Below are 19,185 nucleotides of genomic sequence, written 5' to 3'. Positions count from 1 at the left end.
AGTCATTCTTTCTTCTCTAACCTGTTCCCTTTCTTGCCTAAGTAGCTATCTTTCTCTCTCATTAGCTTGAAATGCTCTCTCAACAGCTGCAGCATTTGCCTTCTCTCTAGCCTTATTAGCCTCAAATTTCGTCATTTCCCATGCCAAAGTCAATTCACCTTGGCGAGCAAGTTGTTCTATATACTTTGCATAATCATTCTTCGAAGCACTCCCTTTTCTCTTTGAAGTCTTCTTACCTTAAGTCCTAATTGGATAACGGGTTGATCCCGATGCTTGTTCAGGGGGGTGTTTCGGGCACTTCTTCTACTTCATCTTTATGAACATGCGAGCCATGATCAGGTGTAGAGTGTAGAGGGGTGTTGTTCATGAAAACTTCTGGACCGATATGCACAACTTTGAATTTAGGACAATCTTTAACAATATTCCAACATTCCCACCGGTTGAATGATTTATTTTTTGTTTTGGTTTTGATACCATACCAAGCTTGTGTTTGAAGTTGCTACACAATGTAGGATAAGAAATAATTATAATGAAATTAGGTAATAAATAAATAATACAAACAAAAAATTATAAGGAAAGTAGGTAATTAATAAATAATACAAACAAATAATTATAATGAAAGTAGGACAAATAAATAATACAAACAAATAATTATAATGAAAGTATGTAACAAATAAATAATACAAAAAAATAATTATAATGTAAATTTGGGTATAGTACAAACAAATAAATAATATATTGTTATCTGATCCGCGTAATTTTCCCTACTTCGAATATTAGTACTGGCTTGTGCTAAGGCGTCTCTCCACATACTAAACGATTGGCTAAGTAATTTCCAACGACTGGACATCGATTCGTTGGTTCTTTTCCCACCCATTTTCTCAAGATAATTGATATGAATAAGACTCCACATTTCTCGTAACTGCATCTCATTACCCGTAAATGAATTATGAGTAACTTCAACCTAGCTAGTACACAACGCAATATCTTCAAGAAGCGTCCAATTCGTACCTGCATCAGTAGTCATTTTGTTGAAAAAAAATTGGATTGAAACTTTGAGAGAAAGATAGAAATGTGGTTGAAGGTAGTTGAGAAAATATGAAATTGTGGTGTAAGGTATGATAATGAGAAGATATTTATAGAAAAGTAAAAACAATATTTAAAAAAAAAAAAAATTTGGATTTTTATTCATTTTTTACAAATTTTTAATTTTTTTTTATTCAACTAATTAATCTCTGCCGTTAGATTTAAAAAAAAATTGAATTCCAACACTCCAGATTATGCCACATGGCACAACGGTAACATTTATGAATTTTAAAACTATTTTTTTTATTTATAAAGGAGAATAATATCAACCGTTGACCTCAGATCCAACGGTTGATATTAAATAAGATTTTTTTTTATTTTTTTTACCGTTACAAATCTGACAGTCCACATTTTCTTGCCGTTGAGATCCAATGGACCATGGGAAGCCACGTGGCTTCCCAACGGTAAAAATTTGAAACTGCGCCGCGAGCCCCATTCGTTGAAAACATGTTGGGTGACGCGCCCCTACGCACGGGTGCAGTGCACGCGTCTGACAGAAAAATATAAAAAAAAGGGTTGACGTCTGGCTGACGTCAACCTTGAGTCAGATAGCCTTCAAGCTCGCGAGCTGGCAATTCATGACAGCCCTAGTGCTCGGGCCTGCCTTGTCCCTTGAGCTCCCACATGCTAGAGTCAATAGGCGGGGCTCTCAGGCTTGTTTGGTGGCCTGTCCCCTAGCTCCAACCAACGCTGGAAGTGTCTTGTCTATCCTTTAATTATTCCTTGATGGGAAACCACATCTGAATTTAGATTTATACAAGTTTTTACTTATTGCACCAAAGAGTAGACATACATAAAAGATAGGTTTCTATAAGAACACATAATACAATATACTGATTTAAGTGTAGTGGATTTGAGTTTCTTCAGGAACTCAAGTGTGAGCGCTTCGGGACTACGAATGGATGTCAATTGTTCAAAGAAGAGAATTAAAATATTGAATCATTAATGTCCAAAAGTGAGTTTCAGACCAATAATTTTGGATTTCTTGTCATATTAATAGATTATTGGTCACTTTTAATTAATTCAATAGATCGGGGACATACAAGGTCGAATGTGGAAGCAAAATAATGACTTGCAGGTCTTATTAGATTCAATTGGCGACGGACCAAGTGACAAGTGAATTATAGCTTAATTAGTGTTAACCAAAAATATCGCAAAAATATTTGGGTATGATTAAGAAGTAGAGGACGCCAAAATACGGCATCCAGTCAAAAAAGGTACGCAGCCCAACATGTAATTGCTGACTGCAATGGGTCACCGCCCTACAGCAAGCTGCAGGCCTTTGGGCTCCATTATATGGCTGCACAACAGCCCAACAAGAAGGTAAGTCATTGGGCCAGGGAAGGAGGGCAAAGCCGATCAGTGATAGGCTTGCTGGATTTGGGCATTAGCGTGAAGGAAGACCAGCTTTCCCTGGCTTCTGGTTGATGCAATGCAAGCCCAGCAAGTAAATACTGGCTGGCTAATTTGGGCCGAGTGCACCGACAAGCCCAGCACCTGCTGGCTTGGTCTGGCGCAAGCTGGACCATGAGAGAGGCCAGCAAACAAATGCTGGTATACTACTTTATAGGGTTGCGGGCCCAGCAACATTCAAAACCCTAGGCCGTGGCTCCGCCGAAAATTTCCCATAAATTTTAAATTCTTGTTCGAAATTTATCGGGTTTGAAAAACCCTAATTGCTTCTAATTTCTTTCGATTCTTTGACTCACATATTCCACATAACAAAAATTGCGTAATGCATGAAACGTGTGTGTGTGTGTATATATATATTGACAAATATATGAAACATATACAATATATATATCGGAAGGAAAATATAAATGTAGGGGGTTTATGCATCATGGGGAATGTTTTCATGCTTCATGGTCGTTTCAAATTTCTTCCTTTATTTTAAGCGTACATAATTGGTAGAAAACAACAAAAGCCTTTCAATTTGTAGAAGATCCTTCTCAGAAAGCTGGAATTGCATATCCAATGCATTGTATCACGTTCAACACAGAAAAATTAAATTGAATTAATAGCATGTAGATCAATTCAATAAAATAATAAATTAATCATAAAAAAAAATGATTAAGACGTAATACTCCCTTGATTGAAGATCAAACTCTTGTTAGCACAACGTCAAGAGCGTGCTGATAATGTGTTGTAGACATAATTTACTGAACAATTGTGAGGTGTGTTCTATTCCACCACATTGTGAGAGTGATAGGGTGCACGGCAGATAGAGAGAAGAGAGATATGTGTAATTGTGAGGTGTGTTCTATTTCACCCCATTGTGAGAATGATAGGGGGTGCGGCACATAGAGAGAAGAGAGATATGTGTAATTGGGAGGTATGTTCTATTCCACCCAATTGTGTCTTTATTTATAGTAGTAGAGAAGGTTAATTCCTTACTCTAATAGGATTACAACTCTGAGAGGATAATATCTAACCCTAGAGAATATTCCAACATATCCCTAGATACACTAGGATTTATACAAACACATTCCTAATCTAATAGGTCTACAACATACATAAAAATTTCTTTTATTATGGTTTTTATGATATCACAGGCAATCTGCCCGTAACAACTTACAGCTAGCTGCCATTATCTGATTGATGACGGTTTCAGGAAGGCCATAGAGAACTTTGTAGGGCGTGAATCAACTCAGATGATTGCACTTATAATTTCTGTATTTAGGTGCCAATGGCATCCTAAATTGATTCTTGTTTCGGACGAATTATTTGTTATTTTGTTACTCCAATTTATTTGTGCTTTAGAATCGTTCTAGTAATTTATCCCTTAGTGTTTTTTAAATTATATTTTTCGTTTCATTTTCGTTTCATAAAAAGTACTTGCTACATGCAGGTTGAGCTTGTGATGGAACTATCACATGATTCTGGACCTTTCAAGGAAGGTATATAATAATTTATTGGCATAATGTTCTTGTACAAGTAGGGTTTAGGGTTTACCAAATAATACATACAAAAAGAAATATGAACTTACCAAATAATAGCAAGAAATATAAAGTACACGTTACCAACAACAAATAGAAAGGCCTCCAAACAAATAGATGGATAGTTTCTTCTATTAATAATTGTAAACATGATTGAATTTGAGTGCACATATCTAAATAATCATTGAAAAACTGCTAAATCACTAGTAAATATAGAAGGAAAAGTAGAGTGAAATTTCTGTCATGATAGGACAGAAATTTCAATGATGGTACAATAGAAAATTCTTCAACGCATTGGTGTAAGCCTGTAAGGAAGAGCATATATCACTTTTCATGTGTAATTTGAAAGACTTTTTATTAAAATTGAATTCTACAAATTTATATATCAGATTTTAGGATTTTTGATATATTATTCAGGAATTAAAAGGTATATTAAATATAATTGCAAGGCTGTAGGAAGATGTTTAATTGCATGTCAAAATAACCATGAATAATCTTAAAATTTCAAAAGCTAGACATCTTTATCAAAGCAAGACAAAAAATAAAAAAGACATGTCGCCAGAAAAATCAAATACTTACAATTATCCTGTTTTATCCAATGTGAAAATGTTTTTAATCTTTAATTTGTTAGGTTTCCTTAGCAGTTCGTCAAATCATATCCGTTATTCTATTGAGTCTAAAACAGAAGGTTGAACATCGTCAACTGGAAAACAAATCTTTCCGTATGCATGGATTGACCGCTTCTTATTGGAGTCAAATATATATACGGATTAAACATGGAACGGAAGGGTGATCGATGATGATAAATATAATCCTAAAACTGGCTTGACAGATAATATTTGTTTCTATTGGAGTTTAATAAGATCTTTCTTTAGACCAAAAAAGACGGACAATACATATCCAAATTTAGTCTTTCAGTCCTATCATGATTTTTTCCGCTAGAAATATTATGTGTATATATAAAGGGCCAATAACTAACCCTAGAATTCAAATTTTAACAAAATTAAAAATCAGCATCAAAACATCATGATTAAGTTAGGTTTCATCCTCCTGCTTGTTCTTGGCTGTACAGTCACAACTAGTAAATCTGCCAAGCAAAATCATCCTAAAGACTATGCTTCATGCGACGCTCATCACATCGTCAACCGGAGCAGTTTTCCCCCCGATTTCATATTCGGGTCTGCCGGAGCGGCTTACCAGGTACGTAACGCACCTCTATATATATAATTTTTTTTTTCTTTCAAGGTTAATTAATTCTCACTAGAATGCTGGGTTTAATTTGTTGTGTGTTCGGGAATTCTATTAGTTTGAAGGTGCTGCAAAGGAAGGGGGTAGAGGACCATGTATTTGGGATACATTCACTCACAAATACCCAGGTATGTGAATTATTTTACTTTTCATACTCCTCTTCTTCCATACAACATTAACATAGCGGAAATCAAAGACAACTTGCATATTTTCTACCAAATATCAAGTTAATCTAAAGTTTTATGCGAATTTTTTTAAATCATCATTTTGGTCTCTCACTTTCAAAATCAATCAATGTCGTTCCTGACATTCACTACTACACATCAATTTCGTCATTCTGTTAAAATCAATGTCGTTCCTGATATTCTGTTAGTTTGTAAGTGGGACCCACAAATCTAATGAATTAGTGACACATGGATTACACAACATAAGAATTTTTATCGCAAATGGTCCCTGACATTGATCCAACTCCTCATTTTGGTCCTTGAGTTTTAAAAATCGATAAATTTGATCTCTACTTTCAATACCGAACGTCAATTTAATCCTTCCGTTAAACTTTCTTCAATATTTTTTGTCTCACTAATCCAATCATATGGCGCTATGTGGATTACCTACAAGAAACTATTTTTTTTAAGATTTAAAAATCAAGGACCAAATTTATTGATTTTTGAAAATCAAGGACCAAAATGAGGAGTTGGATCATTGGCAAGGACCATTTGCAACAAAACCCCTTATTTTGTGTAATCCACGTGTCACCATTTCATTGGATTGTGGGTTCCACATACAAATTAACAGAAGAGTTGACGAAATCTTAACGGAATGATCAAATTGATGTGGGATAGCGAATGTCAGGGATAATATTAATTGATTTTGAAAGCGAGAGACCAAAATGATGAGTTTGATCATCTTAGGGACCATTTGTAATAAAAACTCATTTGTAAAGTGACTGATCCAAGTTTCAAGAGTGTATTTTGCAATTAGGTTTTTTGTTTTTATTTAAATGTTTTACCGAGCAAATTAGATTTAAACGCTAAAAATCTAAATTGTTTTCATCAAATAGGTTTGCTTCCAATCAGTTTATAAGGTGCTTACATATTTTATGTACAAATAAAATAATTCAGATAAGATAACAGATCGCAGCAATGGAGATGTGGCTGTTGATTCATATCATCGCTATAAGGTATAAGTCACACTTTTTTTACCTTTAATTCTTTTTGAAGAATGTAGCAGTGAAGACTAATTATAAGAATTTGAGTACAAGAAAAATAACAAGGTTCTTTCGACATGTTACAGGAAGATGTTGGGATTCTCAAGGATATGGGTTGGGATTTTTACAGATTTTCAATCTCATGGTCTCGCTTGTTACCTAGTAAGACAATTAATATAATGTAATAAATTGACTATTGTTTTAATTAATTATATAATATAAATATGACCGCAAAAGCGGAAGACTTGATGTAAAATCAAGCACAATGATGTTTTAGAATTCATACATGATACAACTGATCTTATTTAGTGAGATAAAACTTGATTGTTGTTGTATTTTTGTTCTTCTAATGTACTACATTGTTTTTCTTTCTCCCCGAAACTTTTTTATCAGATGGAACGATAAGTGGGGGAGTGAACAAGGAAGGACTAAATTATTACAAAAATCTCCTCAATGAGCTTCAAGCCAATGGTTATGCCCATGACCCTTTTGAGACTAATTTGACCCACAAAGAATAAGAAATTACTAATTACTGATCATTTTTATTTCTGTATTGTATTAACTTTTAAATATTGCAGGTATAAAGCCCTTCGTGACACTTTTTCATTGGGATTTTCCCCAGACATTGGAGGATCAGTACCTTGGCTTCTTAAGCCCTAACAGTGTGTAAGTGAAAGAACTTCCTCAGCACTTATAAACTCGTGAAATGCTCAATTAATTAAGAGTTCAAAATTTAACCAAACATTTTATTTCATATAGGAGCGATTTTAGGGACTTTGCAGATCTCTGCTTTAAAGAGTTTGGTGACAAAATTAAGCACTGGATCACGTTAAATGAGCCTCAAACTTATAGCGTCCAAGGTTATACAGTTGGAGCATTTGCTCCAGGCCGATGCTCTAACCATACAAAATGCAAAGAGGGTGGGAATTCGGCGACGGAGCCATATTTGTCGGCACATCACCAACTTCTAGCTCATGCAGCTGCTGTAAATGTGTACAGAGACAAGTATCAAGTAAGTTACATATATATATAGATATATATATATATATATATATATATATATATATATATATATCTCTATAAACATATACGAGTGTGAGCCTTGATGCAACTAAAAGGTTGCATCTTTATGACCAAAAGGGTCATGAGTTCAAGTCGTGAAATCAGTCTCTTTGCAAAGCAAGAGTAAGGTTGTGCATGATAAGCGGTTTTCTTCCAACTCTCGCAAAGCGGGGAGCCTTCTTGACTTGGGGTGGCCGCTTATACACACACACACACACATACATATATCCATATAATCAAATGTTAATATTGAATATGCATGCATGCACAGGCTACACAAAAGGGCGTGATCGGAATAACGCTTAACTCAGGTTGGTCCGTTCCATTTTCTAATTCAACGGAAGATAAAGAAGCTGCACTTAGAGCACTTGATTTTTCGTATGGATGGTACTTACGCTCTTCTAAATAATTAGATTACTAAAGCAGTTAAACTAATTAGATAACTTGATTTACAATTCACATTTTTTAATACTTGCTTAATATATGTTTAAAATTCTTTATTTAAATATAGGTTTATGGATCCGGTGACATGGGGTCGGTATCCAAAGAGTATGCAACGCCTAGTTGGAAATCGATTGCCCAACTTCACCAAAGAGCAATCCAAAATGCTAAAAGGTTCATATGACTTTGTTGGATTGAATTACTACTCATCGTCTTATGCAAAAGATGTTACTGCCAATAAGTCTGTAAAGCAGCCAAGCCAGTCAACCGACGCCAACGTCGAATCATTAAGTGAGTAATTAATTTATTAAAATTTTAATTAGCTTCCGATAATTTTTTGAATTAAAGCACACTAACAAGACTTTGACAAATGAATATTATTGTGGCAGACAACCGCAATGGAGTCCCCATCGGTCCAATGGTAGGTCTACTATATATACGATTAATTCATATATTAAACTTAAACAACCACAACAAATAGCAGAATAGAAAAATGTGAACAGTAGCTCCCTTAAAGGAGAAAAAAAAAGGGAAGTCCTATGTTCGATACTTCGTAAGTTGTGAATCTGCTTAATCGTGATTATGGGTAATTTGTAAGTTCCAGTTAGCCTCCTCCAGGCCTAATGAGTGGATAACCATAGTTTGCCACCAGTTACATCCCTTTTCAAAAAAATGAAAATAATATATATTAAATTTATAAACCCTCTTACCTATCATGTTGTAGCTCACATAATTTCATATGGTTGGTTGCAGGCTGCTTCAAATTGGCTTTATATTTATCCACAAGGACTTCAAGAACTGTTAACTTACACAAAGATGAAGTATAAAAATCCAATTATTTACATCACAGAAAATGGTAGTTACGGTAGTTATGTCAAATCATATATACATATATACACGTATTGCCATTTATATTTCCACATGAAACTAAATAAACATCACATTTTTTTTTTTTGTAGGAGTTGACGAGGCAAATGATCCCAAATTATCACTTGAGGAAGCTCTCATTGACAAAGAAAGAATTAAATATTACGATGCGCATCTTTATTACGTTCAAGAAGCCATTAAGTAAGTGATTGCTTGACAAAATTAAGTAAAGATTTGATTTGTTCTCATTTCTTGACCCATAATTTCACGAACATGATTTTATCTAACATTTGATTGAGCAGGAACGGCGCTAATGTGAAAGGGTTCTTTGCGTGGTCATTGCTTGACAACTTTGAATGGACTAACGGTTACACTGTGAGATTCGGTATCATCTATGTGGATTACAAAAACGGACTCAAAAGACATTACAAACTCTCAGCTCACTGGTGGAAGAATCTTCTTAAAGGTAATTCCCACTCGGCTTCTAAACATAATTCTTCAAAGGGCAACACCAAACCCTCAAAGGGCAGCACCAAACACTAGGTTCAAAACCTAAATCCTCAAATGGCGGCATTCTTTAATTGCTACGTGGATAATGAGTTTCATGTATGTTGTCGCTCCTATAATAATAAATAAGTTTTCTACACATGAAAAATGCCCCCTTTGTGGTAAATACGGATCGCCTTAATCAAGTTATTGATTAGGGATATATGATCATTTGTTGATTATAGATGTACTTGTCTGATGAGTATTTAAGGTTAATACCTTTTACCGTACTCATGTAATTAGCACAAATAGGGATTTTTCCCCAAGGAAATAGTACAATCTCTATTCTCCTAGTTTCTCCCTCATCTCACTTTTTTTTTCTTCTATCTAGTTATAATACGTTTGTTTCTCTTTTTAATTCTGTTTTATAATAGTTGTCGACAATGTACCTATAAGAAACGACTTGTGGAAGTTACTCTTCATAAGATGATACGAAAGGGAAAAGTTTGTCTAGTTTTTAATAGGATGAATTGATTACTCTTGTAAATATAATACGCAAGAACTTGCACAACTTGTTGCCTATTATATTTCATGTAAAAAAAATACATACATATATATACACACACACATGCACACACTAGTTTATAGATATGTAAGCACTGTTCTAAAAATCTCCGTCTAGCGCCATTTAGGCACTAGGCGGTTGGACAGCGCTCCGATTAATGCCTAGGCATTTGAAAAATTTAGAAAGGGCGCCTAGACCTCCTAGGCACCCACCTAGCCCGCCCAAACCCACCTAGACACCCGCCTAGGTTGCAACTCACTTAGACAACCAATAGATAACTTTCATTTTGCATTTTTTTATAATAAATTGTTAGAGACTTTTTTAATACTTAAATGAACACATTATATGCTTGTTCCCCATGTTTTCAATATGTTTCATTACTTCATAATATATATGTCATTCTATTTTGTAATTTATGATATAATTATATATATTTTTAAGTATAAACAGACACTTATTTATATAAAATATAACAGATTTACTTAAATCCGCCTAGTTCGCCTAAGCACCTGTCACCCGACTAGCACCTAGCATCTTTTAGAACCTTGTATATAGGGTAGGTAAACAAGCTCACACAATCTCTGTATGCAACACTTCATCTAATGCCACTGATCACCACCACCAGACACGACCTCCTCTTCCTAGCTAAACCCCACAACCATCTTTTCTCCGTTGAACCCCCACCACCAAGGTAATATTTGATTGTAATTATTTATTATTTTTAATTTTCTTGAATTTACTAAATCTCTCAACTTTTTTTTCTTTCTTGAATTTGGTGGTGCAAAAGCTGATTCTGAGGTCAAGTTTCTAGAGTTTGGGTGTTTTTTTTCTTACTGTTTTGTGTTTTTATTTTTCAGGCACAGACGATTTCACTGCTTGTCCACCAATGGCTCCCTCACCAAGTCCACAACCCCCCACAACATCTGGTTCGGGTTTGAACCTTCCAGGTATCCGATGCCCCATAATCATTTTTAATGGTGTAAGCAAATGTAATTGGTAAAAATTTACCATAGTAATTGATATGGCAAGTTGCTTACTAAATTGCCTCATAAAATAATATGTCAGTCCTATAGGATAAGCAAACTAAATAGGCAAAGTTTTATTTTATTATTGTCTTTCACATTTGATATTTACTTATATCTTTTTTTGCATCTTCCCCTCACACAGAATACTTTATTATAAATATGTATTTGAGTTCTAGTTTTGCCTACACATGTAAAAGTAGGCAATGTTGCAAGAAATTTTTTAGTGTACCGAAACACGTTCAGGTACATCAAGTTTCATAACATAAATTGTTAGAATTTTCTTCTTCAATGCAATCACGACATTTGATGTACTCGACGAATTCCTGCTACACAAAAACATCTCTCCAATGTTGTCTACTCTAAAGGAGTAGGCAAAGTTTGCTTACTCAATTGACTACTCTAGATTTTGCCTGTATGGCTTATCAAAAGAAATTTAGCTACTCATTTACCTACTCCATTAGACATGCTTAAGATCCGTAGTTTATAAAGTTGTTATTAATCTTATATCTTACAATTTGAAACATTTGGTTAAATTTGTTTGTTGTAAAATTTTCAGGTCTTTTTCAGATCAAATTGCTGCTGATTTATGTTTTGATTACAATTCTATGACTGGTAATAATTTGACTTTTTTCTTTCATTTTCTAAAAGTTTAATTTGATGGCTATCAATTTTTATTGCGTATTTTAAGAGTTTTGTGTCTCTTAACACGTGTGGTCTTAAAATAAAACTGAGAAAAAGTATAGGGTCGGGGTTACCCTAAACCCTAAAGTTAAGAACACTCCCTAAAGTTAAAGAATACTGAATAATCTGTCACTTAAATTCTTTAGATTATTTTTTACAATCATTGGATTAAATTTAAAAGCTCTACATGACGGAGCATTCAATACTCGAGAATGCTATAAATTATTTGAAAGTATAGATGAGTAATCTTAGTTTTAGTGTGTCCTGTGTAAGTGTAATTGACTACACAATTTTTTTGCTCTTCTTTGTTTATAATTTGACGTCCAATTTCGTATATTTATTTTGAAGGACTGGGCTCCAGCACACTCCACCTGCACCATGATCTAGCCACGCGCCCCCAAAAGTTGTAAAACGTACGATCTTTCATTTGGGTAATTTTGTTAGGCATATGCTTGCTTTATGGTTAAACTTATGTAGGTTTGTGTGTTTGTGCAATACTGTCTGAAATTTCAATTTTCTGAGAAACGGAAAAATGGCTTTTTAGGTGAAGTTACGATATTCATTGATAGAAAATTAATACGTACAAATAGGATGAGATGCATACAGTGGGTCTCGATAAAAATCTTGTCGGAAATTTCAATCCAGACAAAGGGAAAAAGAGCGTCCCGCATCACTAGAGATTACATACGATTACTATCCTCAATTAAAAGGTCTATTATTACATCAAAAGGTTCCTTGAACCAAACTACCGGATTATCAAGGGCTAAACCCAATCTAGCCAACCTGTGTGCCATCTTGTTCGTCGAGCATTGGCCAAATGTAACCTTGCACTGAGAAAAACCACTTAAAATCTGTCTAGTATTTGCAATAATGTGCCCAAAAGGAGATGAATCCTTTAGGCCCTCATGTTGAAGTGTCGTGGTCACCATCAGAGCATCCCCTTCAACTTCCACGTCTGTAGTCTGCTGGTGTTGAGAAAAAATCACTGCTTCCCTTGCTGCCATAATCTCCGCCAACAATGGAGAACCAATTCCCTCAACTCTCATTGCTACTGCAGCCATGAATTCCCCTTTGTGGTTCCATATCACTACCCTCACTCCTCCAATCTCTAACTGTTCATCCCATGCCGCATCAAAATTACTTTTAATCCACCCATTTTCTGGGGGCTTCCATGGCTGCCTAGTGACCACGTTGGTGTTCTTCCTCGGCCCATGCCATTTATGGAATTCATGTAGCCAAGTCTGCACTTTACAGTGCATTTCCGAAGGCTCCAAAGCCTTTCCATTCCACAACATTGCATTACGTTCTGTCCATTGCGTTTCTAAGGGTTTGATTTATTTTCATGTTTTGACGTGCATGTTGTTATTTTCTTGTTTGCTTGGGTTTACACTGCCGATTGAAGGTGAAATAACTTTGGGTTGTTTCTCCTTTTAAGAAAGAAAATTAACGATATAGATTTTTGGACATTTTAGTCATACTCTATAGGTGGGCAAAATTCATTTACATTAAAGACATACTTCTCAAAAAAAAAAATGTAAAGTCGTTCTGTCTCTCATGTAAAAGAATATCGCCTACTTGACACTGCCTGCCTATATATTAAGCACTTGACCGCATTTTAACGTGCGATAAGGCATGTTTTATGACTCATTTGTGTGTGGTGATCTTTGACGAAAGCACTAAAGGATATATAGTTGAAATAGAATGGTTGAAAGTGCTGTGCGGTTGACCCTGTGAAAAAGTTTTCTTCCCGAGCATTGGATTTGGAGTAGACCTTGGGTTCTCTATGGCTTCCCACGGCGTGCTTTTGGAGCAATTTCTCAGGTCAGCATGCTTAGACCTTGGCCAGCCATTCTTGGTGGTGCCTGGATGGGCGGGTTTTCGAAATTGGTGAGTATCTTTGATATTTTTCCTATGATCCTGTAGTCTGGACAGTCTTGCCCGCTCCTTGAATCGTAAACTTTTCCGGAAGTTCTTTATCGACGCACGCATCTTCAGCACGTTGTCCCAGATTTGATCCATGAAAGAGGTATCTTCATTATTCGGGTCGATGGCTCGACCGTGGGGTAACTGTCTGATAAAGGTTTCCATAGGGGTAGAGTGATCTGGTCGAGAGGAATATATAGAACAAAGTATATGCTTGTCCATTCGGCCGCGTATTGGCGCGTCTGCATTCACACCAGATTTCTAAAGAAAATAGTTAGGTTTTAGATTTACGGCTTGCAAGCCACGTTAGTCTTGTGTAATTTTTAAGGTCCATAATGACACTAAATGTCTGATAGTATTCAATAAAATCACTCCAACTACAACAACACCTAATAAAATTACAAAAAATTACTTTACGAATCTTAAGTTAGATTTCAAATGTTAACTCCTTCGACATTAGGGAGTTTTACATTAGAGTTATAGTGAATTTCTTTATGACAAAGTACTTACCTAGTATTCCAAATTTGTGGATATTGTGTTAGGGTTATGTCTCCGTCACCAAAAACATGTTTAGTTCCTTTCTTGCTCACTGTATTGTTAGGAGGAGAAGCGTACTGACACCAAGAATAAGATGTGATTTTCTAATTTCCAATCTTATTTTAAGGAAGAGGTTTTAAGTTTCGAATCTTGTGGACGTTGAGTTTAACACGAAATTATTATGTGAAACACATTATACGGTTCAACGCATATCTTCCAATAATAATGTATATAATGTTGTCAACTTCGCACACACAAAAAATGTAGAATTAAAGTGGGTCCAGAACACAAAGCCACCACACAAACCAAGTCCAAATAATGACCCAAACTAGTAGCAGACGCATGAAAGTGCAAAGCTTGCCAATAGGATGTGAGCAACGCAATCTCACCTTATCCGCCACGATCCCACCACAATCACTCCTTATCATACATCCGGATTACATTCTTCTCCTCAAAAACTATAGAGGAAACTAGGAGAGGAACAAATGGCAGCGATGAACTCTAGTGTGTTGGCATGCAACTATGCCGTCTCCGGCCCCAGAATATCTGAACTTGCAAAAGCAAAGACGACTTGCATGCCTTCAGTTGAATCAGCAGCTCAGACCAAAGTAGTAGCAATCAGGACCCAACAGCCTAGCACACAAAATAGTCAAGCAGCTGCTGGAAGAAGGGCCGCGCTGCTCTCCCTGGCGGCCGTTGCTTTCACCGCTGTTTCGTCCAACTCCGCTGCCAATGCCGGTGTCATTGATGATTACCTCGAAAAAAGCAAAGCCAACAAGGTAACTACAACTAGCTACATCCTCTGTAAACAGACATATATAGATACATGTGTGCGTGTATATGTATGTATAATATATTTGATTATGTATATCAATTATATTGTTGTATCTATATTTATAGGAACTGAATGACAAGAAGAGGCTGGCAACGAGCGGTGCAAACTTTGCAAGAGCATTCACTGTTCAATTTGGATCATGCAAGTTCCCAGAGAACTTCACTGGCTGCCAAGATCTCGCCAAGCAAAAGGTATCTTCAAACTCACTATTAACTTGCTTAAATACAGTTTAATTACAATTAGTTTTATTTTATTTAATCGATTTAGCGAGCTGAAATTCTTCGGTTTCACCAATGTTTAGTGAATTTGGTTAATTAATTAAACTTGGTGTGTGTATGTACGCCTGTATGCATGGATGCAGAAAGTACCATTTCTCTCTGATGATCTGAGTTTAGAGTGCGAAGGCAAGGACAAGTACAAGTGTGGTTCCAATGTTTTCTGGAAATGGTGATCACCCAGACAAAGGGGACAACCAACCATCCGTCCAAATCTATTTATTTTCTCTCCACCTTAAACCATACAATGTACGCATCAAATATGCAATATTGTATGTATCTATCTAGATTAGTTTCTTGTTAATTGAAAAGCTTCGACGATCCTTCATCTTTGGTGGAATACCTGGTATCTTGAAAGATAGATGAACTGGATATACACTCACATATCTTGTAAATTCTTAACATAAATCAATCATAAACGAAATGAATATGAAGTTCACAAAACAATGTTACATTACCCCTGTATCATTTCTATCAAGTTCAGCTTTATCTCCGGTTTTCACCATCGCTATCATCTGTACTTTCTGAGTATGTATGTGTAGCACCACCGCGGGCAACAGTTACAAATAAATAATCATTCTCGAGGTTAATAATTAAAGACCACGGCAACGAAACAGTCAGTAAAGTCTGGTGATCACCCATCTAGCTTGTGCACAACGGATCCAATACACAAGAAAACTGCATCTCTATGTGCAAATTGAACACCAGCAGCTAGACATCTCACTTACAAAATGCCCGAGCTGATTATGCCCATCTCCGCAATGTGCTTCGCATTCATTTCCAAAAGCAGACCCAACTTCTGCAGAGTAATTCGACTTCACCCTCCAAACTTAGACCTTGTATCTTCAAAAATGTACCCAAAAGCCATCCAAAGAAACTCACCGCTGCATACAAGAGCCAAACGAGTCCATATCCTCCATCTGAGGACATGGCACTGGAAATACCCCATCTGCAAAACCCGAAACAAATTCACAACGCCACGCTGCAGATGGAGCCAGACCAAGTACTGTGACATTCTTAAAGCATATCCTTTCAAATGATGCCCCCTCAATGCCCTTCAATTCTGGGGCTTTTGTTGAATTCAAACTCAGCACATTACTAATAAAAATCCCCTTTACATGGGGAACAGCTTTGGGATCCCATCCTTTATCCGGGTGATCATTCGCCCCTCTACTAAACCTTATGGGTATCTTCACCCTTTCCATCATTAAGTTACTTATACTAACATTCGCTATGTAACCCCCTCTACCCTTATCAGATTTAATCCGCACCCCAGCTGCGGAATCCCAAACATGCAAATCCTCAATGGTGATATTTGAAATCCCACCAGACATCTCACTACCTATTCCCACTCCAGAGCAAGTTGGAGTGGTGCCATTAACTCTTCTAATTATTATGTTTGAGCTTGGACGAGCTATTTTGATTCCATAGTGATCCCACCCACTTTTCACTGCTACAAGATCGTCGCCACTCTCTATGTAACAGTCTTCAATGCACACATTAGTACTGGAATCTGAAACACAAAATACAAGTTAAATTTTCTAAAGAGACATGCTTCTTTACATTAACTTCTTGAATTAGGTTTTTGTTTATCTTTCCTGTTACATGGTGGCAAAGCCAACTTCTTTGATTAGTTTAGACTTTAGATGAATCATGTCGTGCTAAATTGGAAGAACAAGAACATACATGACTTATAAACATCATGCACAACTTATATGCATAAAAAAGGAAACATACTTTTCTCAATGTTAAATTTTATAAATAATTTGGATACATAGATGTTACGTTAAATTGAAAGAAGAGGAGCATACCTGGGTCTATACCATCAGTATTAGGAGCGTTAAGGGGGGCCAAGATTGTCATGTCCTTGATAACAACGTTACTGAAACAAACACATAATAATGAGCTTATAACATAATCTTATCGTTTTGGATTTCCAATCAACTACAGATTAGCATTAACTTGAATAGAAACAAGTAGAAAAAAACAAGAACGAAGAGGAAAAGGGCAGGGGATGTAGACCTGCAGTAAACAGGATGGATGGTCCAAAAAGGAGAATTGCGGAAGGTGAGGTTAGAGATGAGAATGTTGCGAGAGTTTTTTATTTCAAGGAGGTGACCTCTGGTGTGCTCCAATGTTCTGTTCCACCATAGTTCCCACCACATTTTTCCCTGACCGTCAACCGTCCCGTTATGACCTGAAAGGACCCAAATAATCATTCACAAAGCACCCTCCGGAAAATATAATTACAAAAAAAAATTATGTAGCAAAGAGAGGACAGAAATTTTGGAAACCTGATAGTGATGGCAACAAACAAATTGAACTAAACTAATTCATTGCATACAAACATCAGGATCCAAAAAACAATTCATAAAACGTGAGTTAGTTGCTATCAAGAAACTCATCAGTAAGTCGACCCACCACCTTGTTTAAGCTTAATACCTCCTTGATGGAAAGCTTTTATGTCCACCAAAATTAATAATCTATTAACTTTTAAATTAAAGACTGGTACAACTACTTGGCCAACTCAAATGAATAAGAAAATAAATGAAGGGTTTTTTCGGTACCTGTAATGACAACATTTGTGAGACCATCCCCATGAACAAGGCTTATATGTCTTCCTCCTAACCTCTCTCTCCCTCTTCCATAAGAAGGCAATGGCTCAATTACAGGCCATTGCTTTGGATCCTACGAATAAAAATGACACAAATCAACCGTTATTGTATTCGTCCTCACCAAATGGAAATGAATAACCGCCCAATGAAAATACCCCTTCAAATATTCCGCAGGATAAATTAGTTATACAAACAAAGCAAAAACAGAGACTAGTTTACCTGGGAGCCAAGAATTACAGCGCCGTGTTCAAGAAAAAGCGTGAAATTACTGGTGAGGTTAAAACTCCCCGTCAGCCATCTTCCCTTGGGGACATTCAACTGGGACCCACCGGTATTACGGAAAGCCTGCATGTGGAGTATCGCCCTCCTAAACGCTTCCGTGTTGGAGGTGGTTCCGTCGCCAACGCCACCGAAAGCTTCGATGGACATCACCACCTTCCGCTTCGGCACATCCCCGAAGAACCCGGCACAGCTGCTGGCCGGGGCATCCGATCGGGTTTCGGATCCTCCAGTTGGCCAAATCGACCCGACCCATGTCGGAAGCCTCGACCTCGTCGAGAAATTTTGGTAGGAAAGGACAACCATGATGGTGAGTACGAAAAGCAGAGATGTCCACGTGGGCTTCATCGCCTTACCCAGAAATAAGCTGCTGGGTTTATCTGAATCCATCAACTTACTTGAAAAAAATAAATAAATAAAAAGTCAGGCAGATTTTGTCGGATTTTCAAACGTGTGTTTTTGGTGGCGGAGAATATGGCGGCGATGGAACAGTGAGGTGCGCAGGAGGGAGAGGGAGGGGGTTGGGTAAGAGAGGGGAAGGGGCGTACTGCGCATACTGTTTGTATTAGCGTGTTGTGTTTGTCGTGTAGGGTTGGATTCGGAAAGTAGGAGACAAACTGGATCCGCTTTGTTCGGTGTGGGAGGTGGGAGTCGAGCGAGGCGGATGAAAATCCTTTCTGTGAGGACCCTATAGATCAATTGATATTAGCCGTCCATGTTATGTGTTTGTGATTAGCATAGTCACAATCAGAAAATTTATTAGTTTATCAATGTTTCTGTCGCTGGTAATTAAGGATATTTGTTTGGGGTGGTTACATTCAGCCATTTGTGGCCTTTGTGTGCCAATGGTCATTTTCAATTAAACATTATTTTACGAAAACAATTGGGAGCTCATCTGCACAATTGGTTCGAGACTTCTACCACTATTTTTGAGTATTTATTTAGAGATTGAAATAGAATCTTATTGTTCCTAAAGGAATATTGTTTTCAACAGGAGTCTTATTATAACAGAATACCTAAATTTGAACTTTGTACAATTTTATGTGATAATGTGATTAGGTGCATATTTTTTGTTTATGTTAACATTTTTTGAATTAATTTAACATTACGTTCTACT

General features: G+C 36.5%; 3 protein-coding genes and 1 pseudogene across 3 annotated transcripts; 2 read left to right on the top strand and 2 right to left on the bottom strand.

Moving 5' to 3' along the window:
• Positions 1-5,048: 5,048 nt before the first annotated feature.
• On the top strand, positions 5,049-9,428 carry LOC137713668 (beta-glucosidase 24-like; annotated as a pseudogene).
• Positions 9,429-12,284: 2,856 nt separating this feature from the next.
• Positions 12,285-12,899, bottom strand: LOC137728307 (uncharacterized). Its single transcript, XM_068467131.1, has one exon. The coding sequence runs from the start codon at positions 12,897-12,899 to the stop codon at positions 12,285-12,287; it is 615 nt and encodes a 204-aa protein (XP_068323232.1).
• A 1,525-nt stretch (positions 12,900-14,424) lies between these two features.
• Positions 14,425-15,514, top strand: LOC137713659 (photosystem I reaction center subunit N, chloroplastic-like). Its single transcript, XM_068452989.1, has 3 exons — positions 14,425-14,843; positions 14,965-15,090; positions 15,261-15,514. Exons 1-3 carry the CDS (start codon positions 14,550-14,552, stop codon positions 15,348-15,350), a joined length of 510 nt encoding a protein of 169 aa, XP_068309090.1. The 5' UTR covers positions 14,425-14,549; the 3' UTR covers positions 15,351-15,514.
• Positions 15,515-15,560: 46 nt separating this feature from the next.
• Positions 15,561-18,884, bottom strand: LOC137713650 (probable polygalacturonase). Its single transcript, XM_068452977.1, has 5 exons — positions 18,009-18,884; positions 17,742-17,862; positions 17,197-17,371; positions 16,986-17,056; positions 15,561-16,687 (listed from the first exon to the last, which is right to left on the bottom strand). Exons 1-5 carry the CDS (start codon positions 18,456-18,458, stop codon positions 16,053-16,055), a joined length of 1,452 nt encoding a protein of 483 aa, XP_068309078.1. The 5' UTR covers positions 18,459-18,884; the 3' UTR covers positions 15,561-16,052.
• Between the last annotated feature and the right edge of the window lie 301 nt (positions 18,885-19,185).

The sequence above is a fragment of the Pyrus communis genome, chromosome 1 (genome assembly GCF_963583255.1).
Source record: "Pyrus communis chromosome 1, drPyrComm1.1, whole genome shotgun sequence".
In the NCBI taxonomy this organism is placed as follows: domain Eukaryota; kingdom Viridiplantae; phylum Streptophyta; class Magnoliopsida; order Rosales; family Rosaceae; genus Pyrus; species Pyrus communis.
Note: the sequence above shows the minus strand (reverse complement) of the source record. Positions and strands in the feature narration are given on the sequence as shown.